Source organism: Echiichthys vipera (assembly GCF_963691815.1).
Source record: "Echiichthys vipera genome assembly, chromosome: 10".
Classification (NCBI taxonomy): domain Eukaryota; kingdom Metazoa; phylum Chordata; class Actinopteri; order Perciformes; family Trachinidae; genus Echiichthys; species Echiichthys vipera.
Genome location: NC_139835.1, coordinates 23251805 through 23275877, shown reverse-complemented (window position 1 = coordinate 23275877; position 24073 = coordinate 23251805). Strand labels below are relative to the sequence as shown.

Sequence of the window (24073 nt, the reverse complement as noted above, 5' to 3'; positions counted from 1 at the left end):
GGGGTCACTTTAAGAAAATGACACATTTAAAAAAAACAAATGTATTTATGGATTCTTACCGTAATGCATACAGACTGAAAAACAACTTGTTGTACTTCAAATTGGTTTAAAAATGTCAGCCACTTAAGCACTGCTTTGTTTTTTCAGCCATGTTAGCGGCTTTGCGGTAGGGATAGGAATAACTGTTTGTCTAAACTGTCAAACTATTGGATGGATTTCAGCTACATTTGGTACAGATATTCATGGTCCCCAGAGGCTATGTGTTAATGATTTTGATGATCTCCTTACTTTTCCCCTCGCACTACAATTGGGTTAAATTTTTAGTGTGTCTTGTACGTGTGGTTGGTTTAAACCCGAAAGCCTGCCAAACTAATGACATCTTACTATCTCAGTTATGCTGTGTATTTGGTGCTAATGAGCAAATGTAAGCATGCTAACGCCCTTAACTAAGGTGGTGAACATGCTAAATATTATACCTGCTAAACACCACTGTTTGGTCATTGTGAGCCTATTACTGCCATTGTCAGTTTACTTTACCCTCAGTCTGTTAACCCTCATTACTTTCTCCTTTCTTCTTTTTTTGTTTTCACATACGTAATGCAGCTACTTAAAGATGATAGGAAGCAGATTTCCCTTTTAAAAACAGGATAAACCCATAGGACGGAGACTTTGGGGTTAAAGGTCAACTCCAGAATAAGCCCACGACTCTCACTGCTGTCAATACATACATACTGAGAGGCTTTCTGTTGCCCCTCCTTAGCTCAACACCTCAGCGGCTAGACCTGCCTGACACATAATCACTGTATGTTTCTGTTGGGTGGGTGGTGGTCTGAGGGGCTTGAATCATTTATAAGGGGCTTCTTTCTAGATTAGATCTGAGGTGAGGCATTTTTCAACAAGTCACTTTTTTCTGTCATATACTTTTGTTGCCATTGGATCGATGTTTTTTTTTTTTCTATTTAGAGCAGCAGACACATGACCGCCAAATGCTGGATGTGTTTAATGCCATTTGCCTAATTGGGAAGCAGGGTGCTTTCACAGTTCAGGGGACTGTCCTTCAACTGGGGTACCGGGATTAAGTCTCCTTTAATTTGCTCTGCTGAGTTCTTGCAGAAAACATTTAATCCCAACTAATCTCCGAACAGAAATGAGTAAGCTATCATATTATCTGTAAGTAAGGAAGCATCTCTGGGCTGGCTGTTGATTGTGTTGGCTATGTTAACTCCTCTCGGTCCACGTTTCTTTCACACTAAGCGCCCTCCCTTCCCGGTGTTGCTCCATTAACTTCTTTGCGAGCTCTTCTAAAAGGCTTAGAGTAAACAGGATTAGAAAGCATTAAAAAATCCCCCTCTCTCTAAGAGCCATCTGTTTAACTACCTGAGCAAGGAGCTGTCCTCTTACAACCGTGGACACACCTCTCTTCAGCTGTAGTCAGAGTAAACCAGTATGTCATTGTGTCGTGAAATGTTTTCTGTACGTGGGTCTCCTTTTTTTTCTGCGCCTGGAGACTTCTGAACTATGCAAACTTGCAAGAAGCCATTGAGAGGAAGTACATTTCTAATTGATCCTTTTCCAAGTCCACGGATTTAAACACAATCACGGATTTAACATGAGCATCGTATCTTGGAGATGTGTTTTCTACTCTGTTTTATTTAGTTTTGTGGTCATATTTTTGGACATTAGGACAGGTATGTATTATTGTTCACTTTTAAACTTTTTGCTCCCGGCTCATCCAAAGAAGAGTCAAATTTTAAGTCTTGCTTTCTTTTTGTGGTAATCCAGATGCAGCACTGGAGGGCTCCTCTATGGGTTACCTGAGTCTGCCTTATAATCAGGAGCCTGAGGTGTCTCCACTGGTTGTTCGCGTTTCTGATGTCAAGGTATCTAATGAAGGCCATGCAGTTATCTCTCGACGCAAACGGAGCTTCCTATTCCAGAGTGGAGTCAAACTCTGTGCACAAGAGACCGCCCAACAAGTTGTTGCAAACCACCTGAGCTACTTTCATCTTAGAGGTAAGACTGAACATAAATGAGAAGGACATCACTGTACCCTGTGGATCGATATTCACACTGTAATTGATGAGTTTGATAAGGGGCGAGGAAACAAAGGTGTGTTGTATTTAACAATCTTACAAAAACAAACTTTGATTTTGTGAAATTTTGGCCCCACTCTCACATCCCCAAGGAGAAGAGTTGTGACCTTTGTGACATTTACAGTAAGGGATTCACCTGCTTCACGCGGAAGAATGTAGGTGGACATCTGTGTGGACGCCAGTTGCAATTTGGCCTTATGAGATTTACATTTAAACAGACTGTGGTCTACTTACAGGGTCAGTTCACCTGATCGTGTAATCTACTTATTCAGATAGTTTTCTTTTATCATGTGTTCAGGTTTTATTAGGAGTAGGAGTAGGAGTACCCTATTACTGTTTGGGAAAAACAGAAGTCAACCCGATTTTTGTTCCAGCGCTTTGCATTGTGCGACACAGTAGGCAAGCTAGATTTGTCTGATGCATACTGGAGACTTTGATATCTGGGTATTTTTGGCATGCTGCACATTTAGTTATTGTTTGCATACTACATGCTACATTTTGTCCAAATCTGTATGCAGTGCTGGTATAATAGGCGGTTTCGAACACAGCCATCACCTTTTTTTTTATTCCCTACATCCTCTTTCCTTGTCAAAACCTTGCACCTACATTACCAACAATACAACTCAATCAGAAGTCAGAGATTATGGTGTGCTGTGGTCATGGATGTATAATAAGACCTGCATACGATGCCGCTGCTCAGCCTTGCAGAAAAATCCCCCTGTGGTCCAAAATGCATGGGGTTTTCTTGAGCTGAGAAAAGAAGTGCCCATAGACCCTGTGTGAAGTCTATGAGCAACTTTTATTGAACTGAATAAGCGCCATCTTGGGATCTGGTATCCAGGTCTTATGATACATCCATGGTTATGCTAGTAGGGGTGAGCTGTTAGCTTCAAGCAGAGATGAGAAGAGGCCCACAGAGATTCCCTTCGAACCTCTAGTACCACCCAAATATATGTGCTATATGTTATTCAGTTAGTGCTGCCTGAAGCACTAAATGTTACATTACAAAAAAAAGTGAACAGCAACATGCCTTTCAGAGATTCAGGACCATTTTTTTTTTGTCAGGAAGTAGTTTCAAAGTTAATGGCACTTTAATGAGAGACACTGCATTTTTAAAATAGTTTTTAGCATCTCAAACAAAATTCCCTTCATGTAGTTCTGGTGTAGCAGCATAAATTGAGATACCTCAAACCACTAACTCATAAGACCTAAATTGTCTGCATTGCTTGAGTAGATATTATTATACCATTATATATACTGCCTTATATTTCTACTTCGCTGCATTTCAGAGAGAAATGTTGTACTTTTCAATCTAAGAATGCAGAATTTTGACTTCTCAAAGAGTATTTTTATATTGTGATATTGCTACTTTTTCATAAGTAAAGAACCTTAATACTTTTTCCAACACCGCTCGATACCTCTAGCGTTAAGTGAGAAAACATGTTTTTTTGTGTGGGAATTGACACCTCAAGAAACAGATGCAGTACACCACAGGTGGGCAGCAGCCTTGAAGCAATATATTCAAGAGAGAAGAAAGATTTTGATGCATTATTGCCTAGGGAAACACTATGTAATGTATGTGCGTGTCAGTGGGTGCGTGATCAATGTGTGATTTTTGTTAGTGAACTCGTATGCAGCTAGACTGTAGTCAGGCTTGTTGGGGCCAAGAGATGGTCTGAGGTTTGTTATGTAAGATAGATTGTGATCTGGAGGTGTCACAGACAGCGTTCATTAGGGAAGAAGATTGAAGCATATGTTTGTGCATCGACTTTGGATCAGTGCCCAGTAGAATGGCTCATGCAAAGGAGCTATGTCATGAAGTTAATAATGGACATAGATTTGGGCCTCAGCCTTGGCCTCAGAACGTCCTGCTGTATAATATTAGGCTCTACCATTGCTTGAAGTAATTAAAGATAATCTTATTCCCTTGCTAATGAGCCAACTAAGTGGTCTTTGTTGCCTGTAAGAGACCTTCACAAAAATGTGATTTGAAGTGACACCCTAACCAGAATAATTTGGAAAAATCTACTATAGAATAGTGCTGGGTTTTAATTTCCTGTATGATATAAATGTTACATATCCTGCCATACTGGTGCATAGCTGAATACTAACTTCAATAGCCAGCTAAATATGTAATATTGGTCGCTGCAAAGAGCACGTAGCTCAGGGCAAATTGTGAGTGTACTTTGGATGGGACCCTTCTAACTGCCTTCTTACTAACCGTTCAACACTTCAACAATTAATAACTCACAACTAACCTTTTTTAACATGAGATAAAACACATTGTAACACAACAATCTGTGTCACATTAACAATTTGTAACTCTAATATTTGTATATTTACAAAATTACAACGCACAATGGCAAGTTTTTATGTTCTATGTACTCCTGAAAGGAGAAGCCGTTTAACCTATCATAAGATAAGATTGACTTTATTGTCCTGCAAATGATTTTCTCTTGGGCTTCAAGCCACTGCATCACAAAACACATTTGTAAACAATGTCACGATGCACATACACACATAGAACATATACCATACATATATACACCCATGCAAAAGTGTGTAAAAAGGCCCAGTCCTGTGAAAAAACAAAAGATATACTGTGAAGCCCACAGAATCTAATAAAATACAGTGGTATTACTGTTTTATGATACTGCCCAGCGCTACTATGGAACAAGTTCAAGCAGTTCTGCAAGTCCAAGTGGATGATGTTTTTCTCTGGTCTCTCCAGTGTGCCAGGAGACCATATGGGAGGCTTTCAAGATCTTCTGGGATCGCCTACCAGAGCAAGAAGACTACCAAAGCTGGATGAGCCAATGCCAAGAGGGCACAGTCACGGCACACGATATTGGCAGCTACTTTAGCCAATCAGATGAGCATCAGGCTCTGGTTAAAAAGGTTAGTGGCTGACTAATGCTTTTATAAAAAAGAGTATATGTGAGCAGAGCATAATATAATATATAACTCTGTTTCTATTTCCAGAGAATGTCAATGCCAGGTATGAAAAGGTAAAAGAAACTCTCTCGCAATACTAACTCACTATTTCAATCATACATTTATTGATATCATCATTGACTCTGTATTTTCTATATGTTTCTTCTCCCCACTATCTACAGTGAGCCCACTAGGTCCTGGCAACATATGTGCAGGTAAGACTCCGCAACCTTACCTGATACCAATGTGTCTGTCGGTAATGATGAAGCGACAGTTAGCACCTGGTTAGCTTAGTAGAAAGACAGGAGCAGGGGCAAACAACTAACCAGGCGTCACCCAAAATTGTCATCACTGGTTGCCTGGCAACTTCACGATGATGACAAGGCTCTGGGAAATCACTGTTCCTGACCAAAAAATAGTCTGGCCCAAAACCCCCATAGAACAGTTTTATTTTTGTACCGATTAAAAAACAAGATTCATTGTGTTGACTAGAAGGGCACTGGGAGAGTGCAGACCTCTGCCCAGGTCAAATGCCTTATCCCGCAATGTTAGTGAAAGTGAAAATTAGTTTGTGTTACTGCCCCAAAATGTAATGGGTTCTTCCTTGGCTCATGCACACTCTTACACCAGGTGCCATGGGAATCAGGCCAGTTGTTTTTAGTAATCCTGCTGACAAACAAGAGTTGCATCAATATTTTTATCTAACGCTTGGAAAGAAAATGATTTTTTAAGCGTATTTCCCTTTTGTCTTACTCTTCCTATAAAGTGTTATAATAGTTTAACGACGACAATGAATTATTACACTTGTGGGCAGAGCTATATTAGACTTTGAATGAGACAATACAGTACTTGTTAAGAGAGGAAATGAATGATTGGTTTGGTTTAGAAAATTTGTTGATTAAAGATAATTGTAGCCTTATTCTTTAGATCCTACTCCTACTCTACCTACAGTGTATCAAAGCAATATGATATCAGCACCGGTGAAACAATCTTCTTCTGTTTCACAGCTCTCCAACACCAAAAGCACCGGAAGCTCCTGAAGTCCCTGATGCTCCAGAGCTAGGTCAGTGTCACTGCTACAGTGTCCCTACGGTCAAATAAGCATGCTGCCTTATCTGTGCCTGTGTACAAGCATGGTTGTTTCAGTATTAGACCATATATTGCGTGTTTTTTCAAGTACATATTCCTACAATATTCTAGCTTTCTGTCATTCTGTGTGTTTGGTGAGTGAGCTTGGCTGTAGGCCTGACTTTTGGAAAGGACTCAGGGTTAGGGCAGTCTAATCCATACATCAGGAATCACACCTGCCAAAGGTTTAAGCACGCATCCATTTGAAATAAACAGTCTCTTTTTCTTCTGCACATGAACTGAACCACCCAGAAGACAAAGCTAAAGGAGAGGAGGTGGAGGAAGCTGCCACCATTGTCCCAGATGTGGAGGAGAGCCCAGTGAGCGCACTGATTATTTACACATTCATAATGTTTTTTTCTAATGTGCACACTTAATTACTATGTCTCTCTATCTCTTTCTCATGGCACAGCTGAACAATGACATTGCGTTGCAGCCTCCTACTCCTGCTGTGCTGGAGCAAGTGGTTGAGTTGAGCATCCTCCTGACCGGAGAGACGTACAGCGATGACCTTGATGATCCAGCCAGCCTCCAGCACCAAACGCTCAGCAAACAGCTTGCCGAAAAGGTTTGTCTCTGGATCCATCTCCTTCAGTCTGTCTCACTTTATGACTCCCCTTAGTGCTACTGCATCTTTGCTCCAGACTGGATTCACTACATCCTCCTGGTTAATGGTCTGTGATGGATGCATTGTTAGTTTTAATGACACACTTTAACTGCAACAGTTTAACCCAAACTGTAAGGTTATGATGTGTCCTGGGAATAGATAAACTTTTGCACATGCACACATACGCACAAGTACTGTACCTTTGGAAGCGGCGTCAGAAGTTTTACAGGTACTCTGAAAATTCATTACATTTGCTTAGGTGCTTTTGCCTGGCATCATAAGCAAATGCTTGTTTTTTACGTCTACAAAGGAAGACGTTTCTCCTATTCCCTGACCTGTTTTTTATTCTCGGTGGAGATCTGCTATACACATAAAATCAACATAGCTTCACATATATCCCCACACACGCTGCGAACACACAGACTCACATGCCTTGAAAAGATTATAAGTGTGAGTGGAGCGGAGGAGAAGGTAGTAAATGAATGAAGAGAAGGAGGAATTAGAGGGCAAGCCAGGAGACAGAAGGCCCTGGAGACCTTTTTTGTGTCCTGTTTCTCTGATGGATTAACTAAACTGGGTCAGTGAGTCTGCAGAACAGTATATGGATAGTTTTTTCTTAGTGCATAGACACAAGGCCTTATAGACCAATAAAAAAAAGAGATGGCCTTTTGTCAGCCTCCTGAGGATTCTGATCCTGGCCACAGCACAAAAGATTCAAGACCTCGCTACTGCTTTGAACAAAATAGCCCTTTTGGAGCAATAATTCTAAATAAATGTTGCCAAGAAAAATCATTGTAACTCCTTCAAAATAAGAAATCATCATCATTTATAATGCTTGATCATTTTTGTCTAATGCAGATAGAGGACGCTTTGGAGGGACTTCCTGGATTTAAGAGTGTGTCTGTGGTGGACTTCAGGTCAGTATCTTTGCTGTGGATTATTCCTTTGGACAAACCAAGTGTCCTCACAATATGGCCCAAACTTACTTGACTTGTCGCATTAACTGCATTTCTCTCCTTGTTTTATGTAGGCCCCAGAAAGACACCCAAGGGTGAGTGATCAGCACCAGCTGTGATAGTTTAACCTAGAATATTCTTGTGTTTAAGCCCACAGATCCCTACCTACCATTCGTTAGGTAGATCTGTGTAAGTGTGTGTGGCATCACCTTCATCTCACACTGTTACCTGTGAGCATTGGCACGTGTTAAGATGTGCCACTAGTTGCCTGTGTTAATGGTCTTAGTGTGGTTGCTCACATGTTAAATGGGATAAGGATGGGTCCAATCGAGTGAGCAGTTGCTCTTCTATAGAGAAGATTATCAGGGCTTTATGACCTCGCCAATCAGCCTCTGGTAGAGGGATGGAAAGGAGGAGGGTTGAAGAAAAGATGTGTGTGTCAAGTGAAGGGGAAAAAGAAGTTGGTATTGGTGTGACTGTTTTTTTTACTATCATACTACATGTTTTCACAGCCTTAACTCAGGGAAAAGTAGCAATAACATATTGTGAAAATACTCCATTACAGTAAAGTAAAGGTCATGAAATAAAGACTCATTTGGGAAATAAACTTCTCACATCTGTATGGTAAATATAAGGCCAGCAGACAGTTAGGTTAGTTTAGCATGAAGACTGGAAAAAGGGGGGAGCACCTAGCCTGGTTCCATCCAAAAGTAAATCTATCTACCACCTTCTCTATAGCATTTTAATGTTATAGCTGGTCATGGTGGAGCCGGCGTGACCCACTTTATATCTATTGGGCAGTTAAAATTTTTTATTTCCCGGACACTTATATTTTATTAGACAATCATTTTTTTTGGTCAAATAAGTATAGAACAGCAAAATCATTGCCAGGCACCATGACATCCACAATATCCAGATAACAAACATTTAGCACTTCATAATTTGCATATAATGATGATGATTGTCATTATCGTCGAAGCAGATGGTAATAGGAAGGTAAATCAGGCCGTTTCCATCCATCTAATCATCCATTTTCCGTCCGCTTATCCGGTACCGGGTCGCGGGGGGCAGCAGGCTAATTAGAGTATTCCAGACGTCCCTCTGCCCAGCGACGCCTTCCAGCTCCTCCTGGGGGACCCAGAGGCGTTTCCAGGCCAGCCGAGATATATAATCTTTCCAGCATGCAGCAGCAGACCTCCACCAAGGCCATGCCCCATCTCATAATGTTAGGGAAAGTGAAAAATAATGTGTGTCCGCAGTGATTCAGATCCACTCCAAAGTATATTGGGTTCTTCCCAGCCAACCCTTCAGTCCTCCACCAAGTTTCATTAAAACAGTGGGGTCAGTAGTAGGCTTTCCATAACACTGCTGACAAACAGACCAAACCGAAAACACAAGTTCCCTTGTGGAGATAAGAAGAAGAGATTTAGACACACATGTCCTGCTGTTTTTTATTGTAAATCATACTTTATATAATATGTGCCGATAACTGTGCAGGCATATATTTGTACCTTTCCACAGTGATGCTGTGATTAAGACTGCATGCTGCTTCTAACTGCAGATCACAGCAGGAGTAGAGCTCTGACTGCCTGCCTCTGTGTATATGTCAAGCTAATGGGAGAAAAATTGGATCTCTTCTACATTGAGCTCAGCTGTCCGCCAGACACCCAACCAACTAGGTCAGAGTGGAGGGCTCCCAGTAGTCAAATGAAGGATGATAGATTGGATTTTTCCAGGGCCCTGTGAGGGTTCCATGTTCATTATGATAATATCGATCATTCTGCTGACTCGGCCATTTTTTTGGGGCCTATACAGTCGAGCTGCTCCATTCCAAGCAGGACTAAATCACTCGAGTCATCTGTCATCTGGGATCGCTTTACAACTCTTTTTTTACAGGTTTGATGTTAAATTACGTTAATTCCTGAGGGATTTTCCTCCTCTTAGACATTATTTAATTGAATAGAATTTTATTTTGTTTGATGTGGGCGATGCAATATAACATAGTTCCAATACAGAGCATGCAACAGAAAGAGTTTTTAGCTGTTGCTAATTTTCAACTTTTACCTCTAGTTGGGCTGCTTACTTATTGTATGTAAATGTGTGTATAAGATTTACTAGTGTATGGAGGTTAAGGTTTGAAAACTAGAAAAGAAATCGTCTCCTCTCAGTTGACAACTGTTAAGGTGCCCTTGATTAACGCACTCAACTCTTTTATTGCTCCTGTGGAGCTGCACAGTTCATCTCCTACCGAGGTGCTGTTGAGCAAGGCACCGAACCCCCAACTGCTCGGGGCGCTGGTCACTGGCAGCCCCCTCGCTCTAACATCTCTCCATTAATTGCATGTAGATAGGTCCTGTCTGTGCATGTGTGTGTATTTCGGGCCTGTGTGTGTGTAACATGAATAACAATAATAGAGTGAAAAAATCGAATTTCCCTGTTGCGGGACTAATAAAGGAATTCTTCTTCTTCTTCTTCTTCTTCTTCACAAAGGTCACAAGCAGAACACACAGTTAGAAAAAGAATCATGGAGGCTGATGTGATGAGACAGATTAAAGCTGTGGAATATGTCTGAAATCCATCTCACAGTATTATCAGGAATGACCTTGGAAACAGTGGTTTCAGGAGACAAAACATTCTCCCCGCAAGGTTCTTTTTAGTAGCTTGTGGAAACATTAGAAGAAGATATTTTTTACAAAATATCAAAATATTTTTATTTTTTCACAGAATATGTCATTACATGTGCATATCTTATACTGATGAACATCTACTGCAAACATAATACCCTTAGACATAATGCACAACTGATAACATCATTTTGACCGAAAAAGGAGTAAAAAAAAAAAAAAGGGGGGGGGGGGGGGTCCACTAACCATAATCTTTAACAGAATCACAATGCATTCCTAAAATTTACCACTTTACTGCTAAATAACTGGACTGCACACGTGAACTATAACTTATGTAACTTGTGTCTCCAGGCTGCATGGTGTGGTGGTGGACTATGCTGTCACAGTGGTGGTGGATGGAGCAGGAGTGAGCAATGAGCAACTGAACTACCTGACCTTGCAGTCAAACCGGGTGGAGAGCTCGTACCGTGAGGTCATGGAGCTCCCCACGATGGTCTACACCATCAGCGAAGTCAAAAACGTCGTCACTGAAGCCCTTCATAAAGAAGAGCTGGAGAACGGTAAGACGATGGCCAGTGCTAGACTGCTTATATTCCCAACACTGTGACAGAACACACACACACACACACACACGCACACACACACACACACACATACACACACACACACACACGCACACGCACACGCACACACACACACGCACACACACATACACACACACACACACACGCACACGCACACGCACACGCACACACACACACGCACACACACACACGCCACCAATATAACTATTTATTTAATTGGCATGGCAGTAAAGTCGCTGAGCAAGCATTGGCAGAGGTAGTGCATGCAGCGCAGGGCAAACCTCCAAATATCATATCAAATGGAGACACAGTAGACCCAGCATTGATATTACAACATACGGTACACCACTTAAAAAAACATTCCAGGGTTTTAATAGCTTCATCTGTTTCTTATTTCTCTTTCTGTCAAAGAGGACAGTGACATGTTTAAAAGCAGTTTCAGCTCAAAAGTGGGCCATTTTTAATGAACAGAGACATCAGTTATAGGAACTGCGTATTTATCCTGTGCAACACTTAAATGCTTACTATTAAGTAGTCTGTAAAAGAGAGATGAGCAAAAGAGATGTTTAAAAGCTGAGTCTTTAAGGATCTTCTTTGCTTTGCTTTAGTCCTTTATTTTGGCTTGAAAGTGGATCAGTCAAAAACTTTTGGTATAGCACTTTAAGAACAATACGTAACCTGTACTCACATGAACCTAAACAAGGTATGTTTCGTGTTTCCGCCGCACACGGTACTCTTAATGATGCCAGGGTTATTACCAGATGATAAGAGCCGCTGACAGTCATACACAGAGAAGCAAGCTAAAAAACCTTTTAATTTCTGACTGCTCCATCCAGGTCTCGCTGTATTTCCTCTTCACTGAAATCCAGAGGAACATCTGCATCAATTGCAGAATGCACTGTTTCTAGCTCCAACGTTTACTATCGAATCAGTGTGCTAGGTACTTCGATAGAGGGGTAGCGAAAAAAACGGGACTGAATGGAATGGTTCTATTGGTCCCATCCACAGCTTTTAACATTGGAAACGCAAAAATAAATGTTCTAATGTGTGTCGAACTGAACTGAACTGGACTGCTCGGTGAAAATAAGTCTTAACATTTACAGTATTTCACCGGACTCCTGATGTACAGAATATTAAGAAAGAGGGAAAAAAATGGATGCAGCAGAAGACACAAGAGTAAAACACACATTCAAACGCTCACAGATTCAAACCAGTGCATCTGTTAGAATTAGCCAGTCAGTAAGTAGGTTAGCTGCCTCCTACTTCTGGCCAGGAGCCTTCCCCAGAACTGTGAAGAAATTGAATGATGTGATAATGTCTATAGCATCTCTTCCTCCTGTGTGACTTCTCTCCGCTCATGTTTGGGAGAAAATGGACGTCATTAGTTTACTGTGTCAGCGAGCTCCCCCTGGAGATGCATGCCATCTGATGCTCACATTAATTATAAGCTTGGGCACATGAAATGATAGCTAAACACTCTCATACGGCCGACATGTGCGGCTGGGGAACTTAATGGCACAGCTTGGCTTTGTTTTTCCTCTTTGGTGGCGATGCAGTAATAGCCTTGGCCCCACCGTGGCAGATATTCACTCCAGGTTTCAGCACTGATTTATAGATACAGTATTTACCCCTGAAGGTAATGCTGTCAGAGCTGAAATGGTATCAGTTTAAAATGATTTCGCAGGCATGATCATTTTAGCTATTTGGCACCCTTGCATTTTGTGTGTCACTTTGTATAAATATGTGTTTCCCCCACTGGTTCCACAGAGTCTGAGATCCTTGAGCCTGTCAACGCTGCAGACGGAACCGCGGTGAGTTAACAAGTTACCTCGACTGTATCATCAACAACAATCTCTCTCTGGGCTATTCAGCTGCTTTCAGCTCCACAAAGCTGATAAATCCCTTTTGTTAAAATAAGCTTGACATTTGTCGTATGACTGATGTTGCGATAACCTGTAACTGGCTTGTGATGTTATTCAGACCCACACCAGTGCAGGTAAGGGATGAGCTCACCAGTAAGGATGAAGTGAGGCTTTGAGGATTAGTGTGGCTCTTACTATAATAATCCACTGCTATTCTGGGGCAAAAGCTACAGTGCACCACACCACAGCGAGTAAAGCGACAGCACATATGAGTCTATTCAGACAAGTAATACCATCTAAAGTCTGTCTTTATTTGCGCTGTCATGTGGTCGACCCTGTGCTTTGATGGCAATCAGAGTTTGGGTTGCACTAAATGTGTCTGCTGCTTCACTTTATAGCTCAGCTTGCTAAGTGATTAATTTGACTCATTATATGAGTTAAGAGAGTTTGGCAAACTTCTCATCAGTAATTGATTCGCAGGCAACAGCACAGCGGTACTGTGCCACCGAAGCACTTTGTTGTCCCGGTTTGGATTTGGAACATTTTAGATGGCTGCTGTTTTTTCAAGCTTTCTTTCGGTTGAAAATAATTAATTTTCAGCTCAGCCAATACATGAATGAAAAGCTGTCATACATTTATTAATTCAATTTGCATTTATTTGATTTGTTAATTATGTATATCTGGTGCGCAGCTATGCAGTGAGCTAACGCCTCCAATTAAGGTTGATAGTAAAGCGGCTTGTCTTTAAAATGTTTGCTTTTTGTAATTGTGAAAACAGTATTGGACCACAAACCAAATGACGGTGATTACAAAAACACCGTTTGATAAATGAAAGTAGACATGTTGCAAAGAAAGTGGATTCACAAAAGTTTTTATTGTGCTTCACGTCAAAAAGTAATGAAAGGTATCACCAGTTAGAGATCAACATTTGGTCCTCACAGGAGGCACAGCTTAATAATGAATCTGTTAAGGCGCATAAATAACATTTATGTGTGGAGTTTGCATGTTCTCCCCGTGTCAGCGTGGGTTTTCCCCTGACTTTCCGGCTTCCTACCACTCTCCAAAGCATGCAGGTGTTAATTTGTGACCAAATTTGGTGTGTATTTGAGCGTGAATGGTGGAATGTCTATATATGTCACCCCCCTGATAGTCTGGCGTCCTGTCCAGGGTGTACCCCTCCTTGCGCCCAATGTCAGACTGGGATAAAAACGGTTGTAGATAATTTTTTTTTTTTGCTTTAACGATTAATCAAGAAACAAGCAGTGTACCTCCTAAAAAGGATGTCCATCTCAGAGCAGCAGCAGGAGCTCTGATTGGCCTGACCTGTGAACACAAAACTGCTGGCCAAAGCTCCCATTGCATGTCACACTCTTCTGAAAGAGCACCAAAAGCCTCAGATAACAAAGCCTGTTTGTGATGCAGATTAATGCTGCGGATGAGCCACCAGAGGTCACGATGCCAGAAGAGGACACAGAGGATGTAAACAAAAACGACGTCCTGCCTGAGCCCTCCGAAACCATCACATTGGCAAACGCACAAGATGATGTCATTGTTCTGGAGGAGAGTGCAGTCTTGCCACCTGCACCTGGGCTGACCACCAGTGCACCTCAAGCTGGCAGTGAGTGTTTATTCTAATAAAAAAAAAAAAAAAAAATCTAGAATCTACCTGTTCTTTTATTAGTTTCCTTTTTGTGACAGTCTTGCAGTCTTGCACTTTACTACTACTGCAGATTACTTCCTAGGAAATGGACACCTGACACCTGTACCTGAATTAACATGTTGTCAATCTTAAATGTATATGTTGTAAATGTTTGCTGGTTTGCTCGATAGATCTGTGGGCTCTTGAAAAAGGTTTCTGTGAAAGGAGACCAGCAGAGATTGAGTTGAGTTTTATCATATCTTTGTCTTTCCAGGCATTGAGGAGGAGGGTTTGTTGCTGGGAGAGACTCCTATTAAAGAAACCCCCCCACCAGATGAGCTCCCAGCTGAGCTTCCCTTCCCTGAGCTGGCTGAGGTTGTCACACTGCCTGAACCACCAGTAGAGATCGAGGCATCTGGTTCGGGCACAGACGACCTGAAGGACCTTCTCCAGCCGGTGACCCCCACAGAGGCAGGAGTGTCTCTGGCTGGCTCAGAAGATGGGCTGACCACAGAAGACGTCGCCATAAATGCAGATGTCATCTCGGAAGTTGAGGTTGCGGCGGTGTTAGAAGAACCTACTACTGCAACTCTGGAAGAGGAGCATGTGGATGAGGTTGTTGTGAATGAGCTTCCAGAGGAGCTTGAGATCTCCACAGTCGCAGCTGAGACCACAGAGGAAGAAAGCCTGCCTGCTCTGGTCCCACCTTCTGAGGCTGTAGATGTAGCAAGTGACGGATCAGAGCCGGAGGCAGAAGAAACAAGTCGGCTTCCTGTTGGTGAAGACTTGGCGGAGGGCATAGAAGAAGAGTCCAACCTCACAGATGTTCCTTCTGCAGATGAGGAAGTTAACCCTGAAGAACCTGCTGAAGATGCAGACATTAATGTGGTGTTGACCTTTCCTGAGGAACCTGTAGGTAAAGAGGGCGGCATGGAGGAAGCAACAGAGAGCGAGGGACCAGAGGTGATGGAAGAGAGTGTACCTGAAGCTCCACCTGTAGAGGAAGAGGGCCCAGCAGCTCCAGAGATCTCAACAGAGGATCTCACAGAGGATGAGATCTTACTGGTCAACCAATATGAACCAAAACCATCAGTGACAGATTCTGTGAGCCCTGCCCGACCGACTGCCCTGTCTCCAGAGAGGGAGTCACCTTTCACCCGTGTCTCTGATGTTGACCCTGCCCCTGAGGGACAACCCGACATCATCATCCCTTCACTGGTGGAGGTAAAGCAAAATAACTGAATAATGCCTACTTTCAAAGAAGGCCACAACTTTTATGGACAAATTTGTGGAAACAGCACCTAAGCTTAAGACAAAGTAAACATTGCTGGGACTAAAAAGTCTCATCTAAAACTTTCAAAACTTTTTACCCCCAGATCCATACCACGAATGAAGGCTTGGATGATACCACCATTGGAGACCAGGACTATGATGTGATCCATTATGGTTATGGTTTGATTAACCACACAGAGGAGGGCAGCACTGGCTTTCCGTTTGGTGTGGGACACGGCACAGACCAAGCCAGTATCGCCATGCCTGTGAACCCAGGGCGAGCACTGATGGTGTTCTTCAGCCTGAGGGTGACCAATATGATCTTCTCAGACGATCTCTTTAACAAGAGCTCCCCAGAATACAAAGCTTTGGAGCAACGCTTTATAGAGCTGGTAAATATCTCGCATTTACTGTACTTGTGGATATCAATATTTCCACGCTTGTGTTGTAACATCCAACTGTACATTTTTCAATCTTTTCCCAGCTTGTGCCCTACCTGCAGTCCAACCTGAGTAACTTTGAGAACTTGGAGATCCTGAACTTTAGGAACGGGAGCATCGTGGTCAACAGCCGGATGAAATTTGGCAAACCTGTGCCGCAGACCGTCACCAACACTGTCTATCTGATCCTGGAGGACTTCTGTAACACAGCCTACCAGACCATGAACCTTGCCATTGATAAGTACTCACTGGACGTCGAGTCAGGTACGTTCTCATTGATATACACTGTAGCGTTTTGATCAAGACAACAACTGTGAAAGCATTAACAGTTTGAAGCTTATGTCAGATGTTTCTCGAGGGAGATATACTTCTTCGCAGAGTTAAATTACAGGGTCGATTCCACCTTATGTCTGTGCCGTAAATATGAAGCTAGAGCAAGTAGACGTTACCTTAGCTTAGCATAACGACTGGAAACAGAGGGGAAACGACTAGTCTTGCTCTGTCTAAAGGTAACAATATCAGCAAACCAGCGCCTGTAAAGTTAAAGAGAAAGTCACTTTCTTGGGTCAAAAATAGTTCTGGACACAATCCCATGTAAAACCACAAATGGTTGTTTTATACAAACAATATTTAGTTTGTTTATTAGTGAGATTTAGGGGATGCTGGGAGGCAGATTTTGTTACCTTTGGACAGATGCAGGCTAGGCATTTCACCCTGTTTCCAGTCTTTATGCTTAGCTAAGCTAACCGTCTCCAGTTTGTCATTCTTCGTTCTCTTCATCTAACTGTCAGCAAAAAGCATATTACCCAACATTGAACATTGTGTGTGAAAAAGGCTGGGAAAGCAGGTGTTGAAGTCGTGAAACTTGGTGATCTAAAGAGGCGTATGTCACGATCACATCAGCTGGGTTGAGATAATCAGGGCTTCCCTGGACAGCAGCCAAGTTGGCACATATCATTAACTGCACTTTGACCGACTGATTACTGTTTGCAGCTCTGGTTTTACACAGTGTGTGTATGATATTCCCTTCGTTTTATATAATGTGCTTCAGTTATGAAGCCAGCATGACATTTTTGTGCACTTTTTTAAAATCAATTTCTTCATGTGGTACCAGACTCCAGTTGTGTCCATTTGTGTTGGACAGCATACAGGGGCTTGTAATAAGCCACTCAAGATGTCAGTGATTCATGCTTGTGTTTACAGTCAAGACTGAGCTGTCATAATCTGTCTGGGTGTAATTTAAAAATATAGATAGTTGAATACCACTCTCTGACAATAGAGTGGTATTATCGTGGAATTCTCAGAGAGAAATTGCATATCCTTATAAGTCTCTGTTACCTTTAATACATTTTTAGTTTGGAATGAAATGTATGCATCTTGATGATTCAAAATATTTTGAGATAACATAGGTGAAGGAATTTTCTTGCCTACTATCAGCGCTGATCACCACATGAGAGTATAACAGCCTGTAGTCAACCTGCTTTTTAAGGTTTCTCTTGATACCTTTAAAAGTCACCATGCCTGGTTCTTTCATTTCCAGGTGACAAGGCCGACCCCTGTAAGTTCCAGGCGTGTAACGAGTATGCAGCGTGTAAAGTCAACAAGTGGTCCGGGGAGGCGGAGTGTGTCTGTAATGCTGGCTACTTCAGTGTGGACAGCCTGCCCTGTCAGAGTATCTGTGATCTGCGGACTGACTTCTGCCTCAATGACGGCAAGTGTGACATCATCCCCGGCCAAGGAGCCATCTGCAGGTGGGTGGGGATTATGGGAAGTGATCTCTGTGTGTGTGGGGAAAGAGTGTCTCAGTTTGCAGGTTGCGAGGTCAGTGCTTCATCTCAGAAGCAGCTTTATAGCAGTTGATGCAGGAGGCCAGATTCTTAGCTTCTAGCTGTGAAGTTGGTTTTGTCGTCTGGGTGGAATGTGGAAGTGAGAGATGTCCAGTGAAACAAACACTTTTTTTTTCAAATGCATAGTTTTTTTTAAATTACAAATGTGTCCTAGCCCAAAGAATTATAATCATAACCAACCACGTGGAATAAAAACAAATGTTTTCCACCTTTGTTGGCTATAAATACTAGTTAACTGTCTTCAGACATTTATATTGTCCGGCCAAGATTGCTTTTAAAGAAAGTCAAGTCACCATTTAGCCTGGAAACAAGATGGATTTGCAGAATGGTCCGATCTCCCAATCAGACTGATTTTCAGCCAACCTGGTACGGACCAAACACAACAATTTATCCGTTCAGTGAAGTTTTTCAGGCTTACAAAACTCTAAACAAACTGTGAAACTTGAAATTGTAAATGAACTGAAAAGGCCCAGACTTTAAGCATTTGCGATTAGTCTGGTGATGCCAGGCTAGTCAACATGTTAAGTCAGCACTCAAACTTTAGTTTACTATATCAATTTAATTGTGCCCCAAAGTATTATACATAAACGAAAACATTTAGCACAAGTTGATAAGGCATAAATACTAAGATAATACATAAATGAAACCATTTAGCGCAAATTGGTGAGGCATGAATTCTAAGATTTAACAAAGAACATGATTCATTTTTTGAATATTACCACGTTTTTAATTGGTGAAATATTGTTGCGTTTATTGTTCAAATGCTTATTTGCAAACTCTAATCGGCTGTGTGTGATTATTTGTGCGTCAGTGTTTTTGACAGTGTTTGTGTCTTGTTTGTACGTGTTTCCATGTCAAAAAAGACATTTGCATGTGTTAATATATGTAACATGATGTTCCAGTAATCTCAAACAGTGACAGAAACATGTCCTCTGGCTCTGTTGAAACTGATTATGAAATGACAGATATTTGGGAGGATCTTTGCCAAGATGAGTGCTAACCTTTGTTTCATATCCTCTACAGCATCATAAAACATGCAGGCAGCTCCAGATGCTGTTCGGCTGTTGTTTACCTAACACTGTTCAATCAAAAGTATTGGGTTGCTCCATGGAGACAGGACACAAACATTTTGAATAATTATTCTCTTTCCGAAACAAGGCATTCATGAATTAATGTACGGAACAGTATAATTGTTATGTCAAGACAAAATACAAACACGACTGAGGATTCAGTCATTCATTTTACACTCCTTAATCATTCAACACAGATTAAAAAATAAAGGAACACTGGGTATGGGTATGTTCTCTGCTGTTCACTGAATGCTTGAACCGTTTTTATAAAGGAATGAGTCTGTGTTTAGTCTTCTGACATATTCTAAATTATTTTAGCTGACAAATTTCCATTTTCAAATCAGGTGTCGCGTCGGGGAGAACTGGTGGTACAGAGGAGAGCACTGCGAAGAGTACGTATCTGAACCGCTGGTGGTCGGCATAGCGATCGCCTCTGTAGCTGGATTCCTATTGGTGGCCTCCGGAGTCATCTTCTTCCTGGCCAGGACGTTACGGGACCAGTATGACAAGGATGAGTCAGAAGACCCCATAAGGTAAGAAAACCCATTTACGCACCATGTGGCCAAACTTCTCAACAGCCATCCCTGGTTAGACCATAGTTTTCTAGATTTTGCTTGTGTAATTATCATTGAGTAACACAGTAGAATACAAAGGAACATAATTGTGTCCTTAATAACCAAATAACTGCTCTGGCAGAACAATGTCCCTTCTATTTACCTCCTTTATCCATCTTTACCCACTTGTTGTATGGCCGAGCTTTGTTTAAACCTATAGAACTACTGTCTTTTAACTTCTAGTGGAGATCCTAAATGTTTCCAAAGATAACAAATATGTGAGCAGAAACAGAATATATACACAGTATATATACATACATATACCTTATATCAACCATGACACTCACGTACTATATATATCCTAAATACACACAGCCTACACCACTCTGCTCAGTAAAATAAACAGCAGATGATAAGTTAACCGGTCAGATTATTTTTTTATCAGCCTGCAAAAGCTGTTAAGTCTTCTGAAAATAAACAACCCTTACTTTTCTGTTTGATAGTGAACAGAAAGGCTTATATTTAGTGTGTTTGAAGTTTTCTCTCCCCCCACCTAATCATTTTAAGATTAAATGAGCCTGGTTACTTTCTTGGGGGAACAGAATAAGTTGAAACATCCCATGACTGTATCCTCAGTTAGACGGCCAATTATCCACCGCACCATTCCTCCTCTAGACTCTCCTTTTGTCTGGGTGTCTCTTTCCTCCCGTGTGTGTGTGTGTGTGTGTGTGTGTGTGTGTGTATGCATGTGCGTGTGTGCGTGTGTGTGTGTGGGGGCATGGTCGCCAGAGCAGCCTATGGAGAAATACAGTGGTAACCTAAGCCAGTTAGCTGATCAAATATGGTGCTCATCTATTTCAAAAACACCTACAATGATAGGCTTTCTGATAATAGTCTAGACTTAACTTAACCAAGGTTTGTGAACGTTACGCTAAAACCTTATTCACTGCAGCTCAGTGTTCTTTTCTGGCTTCCTAGAAGAGACTCACTTTATTTACCATCCTGCCTCCATATTGGGACTGATGTTTTCGTGTGTGTTGCTCTGCAGGGGAGCAGAGAGTCTCCCGTCTCTGGAGAGAGCGACCAAGTACAACCCCATGTATGAGAGCGAGGCAACCACAGGCTACAGCCACTATTACCGCCGCTATCCTGAAGCTCCGGTGTACAGCAGTGCCAGCGCTGAGGCCTCCACTGACTTCAGCAGTGAGGAGATACGACACATCTATGAGAACAGCGAACTCACCAAGGAGGTGTGTGTCGGCTGCTTTCCACTGGTTGATTTGAAGATGTCTTAGCCACAATAAGAGTGTTTTTTTTCCTCCATTACCTTTACTATCCAGTGAAATGTTAACCAGTAGTCTAATACTATAGTGGCTGCAGCATAGATACAATGTTTACAACTGTGTTGTGTGATCAGTATAATAAAATGGCAATACTAAAGTAAAGTGCAACTACCTCAAGATTGTACTTAAGTCCAGTACTTGAGTAAATGTATTTGCCAGCTATAGGTTGTTGTTTTCTTTTGATGCTCACTGGGATTGCTTGCGGCATAGTTTTGCAAAAGCTCTGTTTTCCCGTACACATTAAAACACAAGCCATCATTTTACTATCCTACATTGTAAAGCTCAGTCTTTTGGTGGAAAAAGTTTAAGTTTAAGTCTGGATACACACCTGAAATGGAGAAGAAAAAAAAGATGCATTTTTAGATTTACCTGGCCTAATGTTAAGGTGCTCTGAGCGCCTTTTTTGAGATTTCTTACCTTTTTCACACACAAAAATCCACATAGTTGTACTGAAGTGCAGGTGGGAGATGTGCCTTGCTCAAGGCCATCTAGATGGTTTGTCATAAACCAGGGCGGGGCACATCAATTTAGTTTCCCACATTCAAATTCTACCTGACGAGGGTCTGAATTTGGAACTTATTTCGTTAGTTCACCAACTTTTACGCCCTTATATAGGAAAGTCATTGTGTTTTTTTTCTCAGTGTAAAACGTCAAGTTTTGATTGAGCCTGTTGCGTTTATGTTTATCTGCATGTGAAGTCATGTTCCCTCCCGACTGATACCATGTGTTTCTGCAGGAAATCCAAGACAGGATACGCATTATTGAGCTCTACGCGAAGGACAGACAGTTTGCAGACTTTGTACGGCATCATCAAGCGTGAGTGCCTCCTTTGTTTTTCCTTTTATACTGCAATGAGATAAACACATGGACCAAACAAACCAGGATATGTGGAAAAGGGAAGTGAGCTTGAGATACAGAAGTCTGGCAAGATTATGCTGAAAAAAGGATTAGTTTGTTTGTTGAGAGCCGGAGGATGACGAAGAGTTCAGCCATGCCAAACCAGTGTGGAAACAGATTTATCATTCTTAAATCGTCACCAATCAGCTCGGAGCTGATACAACGAGACAGAAACCATTAGTAGACACAGACATTCTTTTGACTGCCAACAGTCTGGCAGAAGCTGTGGTTGTTTTTAAGTCGTATCTGGCTGTAAATCACCGCTCTGTGTGCCATAGAGATCCTTCATGCCAGATAAACCTGACTTAAGTTGTGGGTACTTGTCTGTACAGTAAATAAAATAACGGATTAACCTAGAAAAGATGAATTCTAATGCGTTTGTGCATGTGTTTGTATGTGTTGCAGTGTTGTGGATACCCGCCGAGAGAGCTCCTCCATACACACATGAAACTCACCTGTGAACAAGGTATTATTTTTGTTTTGTCATTTGAACACAGCGGAGCGAGCTCTTAGTTTCAATTAAAATCAATACCTACAGAAAAATGACATCAACATTTTTAAAAAGGGGACAAATCATTATGTAGTTGCATTCAGACCAGCAGTAAAGTTATTTAGTTATTTCAGTTTTGAACAACTATGAAATATATCTAAATAAGCTATGTATAAAAGAGAAATAAAATGTTTCCTTCAAATTTGGAGTTAAATATTTAAACAACGGAATTTAAATCAGGCAGCTGAATATTTAAAATGACTTATTACTACATGACAAGAGATTTAAAGGAGTTGTTCAAACTTTTGGGAAATAAACGTAGTTGCTTTCTTGCAGAGAGTTAGACAAGAAGATCAACACTGCTGTTATATCTATACGTTAAATAGGAAGCTACAGGTGTTTAGCTGAGATAGCATAAAGTCTGGAAGGAGATGGGAACAGCTAGCTTGCCTCTGTCTAAAGTTTCACCCCTTGGTCCAGTTTCTAAGCTAAGCTAAGCTAAGATAACTTGCTGTAGCTTTAACATACAAACATGTCAGTGGTATGAAACTTCTCACGTAAGAAAGCAAATTCCCAATGATTCGTTGATGTGTTGCATCATTAGGGGGCTCACAGCAATTTGCAGCCTCATAAATCAGATAAAATGAGGCCTTTCCAAGAGCTTAAGGACAAACTCAATTTGCTGCTTTTAGACACTTACAAATAAGAGATTATGTTGGTAGCAAATGTATGATCATAGAAGAAGTGTGTATATTAGGTTTGTCTAATACATAGAAAAATGTGGACTCTGCATACTGACACATTTTTTCCTGCTGCACAGAAACATGCCTCTATTTTAGAAAAGTGAAGTTTCCTGTCAAGACTCATCATTGCATCATTCATCATGGCACTCAGAATCTGGACTGTTTAAGACAGACTGTCATTCAGCACGCTGCTCTTTATTTTCTCGACCAGCGACCCCTCTCTGTCTCGGGGTATGTCCCTGAACTATTGACTGTTCTCCTTCCTTCGTGCCTTCTCTTGACTGGGTGAGCTGGTTGTGACATCAGGTGTTACTCATCTACTGCATGTCTCCCTTTTTGGGGAAAACTGGACTGTATCCTATTACTTGAAATGTTCATCACAATAGTGTCTACAGCAGTACTTTTGTTTAGTGGAATAAACTGCGTTATTTCACAATCCGTCCATTCTTAAAGGGAAGAACTTGTATGTATATAGTGTTACTGTAAGGATGTTTGCTAGTTAAGATATTAATCTTTACTTTTGTCTCTGCAAAGCTCAAATGTACTTTTTAGGTTTTCTCAGAAAGGGGCTGAGAGTGCTGCTCATTTTTAGTCCATGGTGCTATGTTGAATTAAAATGTAGTGGTCTATGATGACTCATTTTTACAATTTGAAAGAATACCGATGGATCAACTCTGTATATACTACTGTACATTAAAGAATATTCCCATATTCCCTTTCTGAAAGAGACGTGGATGAGAAGATTGATTGAACTGTCTGTTAAGTATAAAGGTACAGCCATCAGCCATTAGCTTAGCTTAGCTTAGCGTAGCACAAAGACTGGGACACAGCTACCCTGACTACCAAAAGTTAAGAAATTCTGTCCACATAAGTATGTAAATATTAAACACGCAAGATATAATGTGTTAATACACTTTTTTTTTCAGAAGTCATTTTCAAAAGTGTTTTGCGTGGTAAAAGAACAATCTATTTCTTAACAGCTAGTTACAC

At 41.4% G+C, this 24073-nt stretch overlaps 1 protein-coding gene across 1 annotated transcript; it reads left to right on the top strand.

The window, feature by feature from the left end:
* Nucleotides 1–1609: 1609 nt before the first annotated feature.
* Nucleotides 1610–22298, top strand: impg2a (interphotoreceptor matrix proteoglycan 2a; the record flags this gene model as incomplete). Its single annotated transcript, XM_083921068.1, has 21 exons — nucleotides 1610–1688; nucleotides 1783–2013; nucleotides 4825–4991; nucleotides 5076–5101; nucleotides 5210–5242; nucleotides 6035–6090; nucleotides 6408–6475; nucleotides 6568–6723; nucleotides 7621–7679; nucleotides 7793–7813; nucleotides 10694–10902; nucleotides 12694–12737; nucleotides 14211–14406; nucleotides 14702–15651; nucleotides 15804–16091; nucleotides 16184–16403; nucleotides 17680–17890; nucleotides 19401–19589; nucleotides 20659–20860; nucleotides 21690–21769; nucleotides 22256–22298. 21 exons carry the CDS (start codon nucleotides 1610–1612, stop codon nucleotides 22296–22298), a joined length of 3528 nt encoding a protein of 1175 aa, XP_083777194.1.
* Between the last annotated feature and the right edge of the window lie 1775 nt (nucleotides 22299–24073).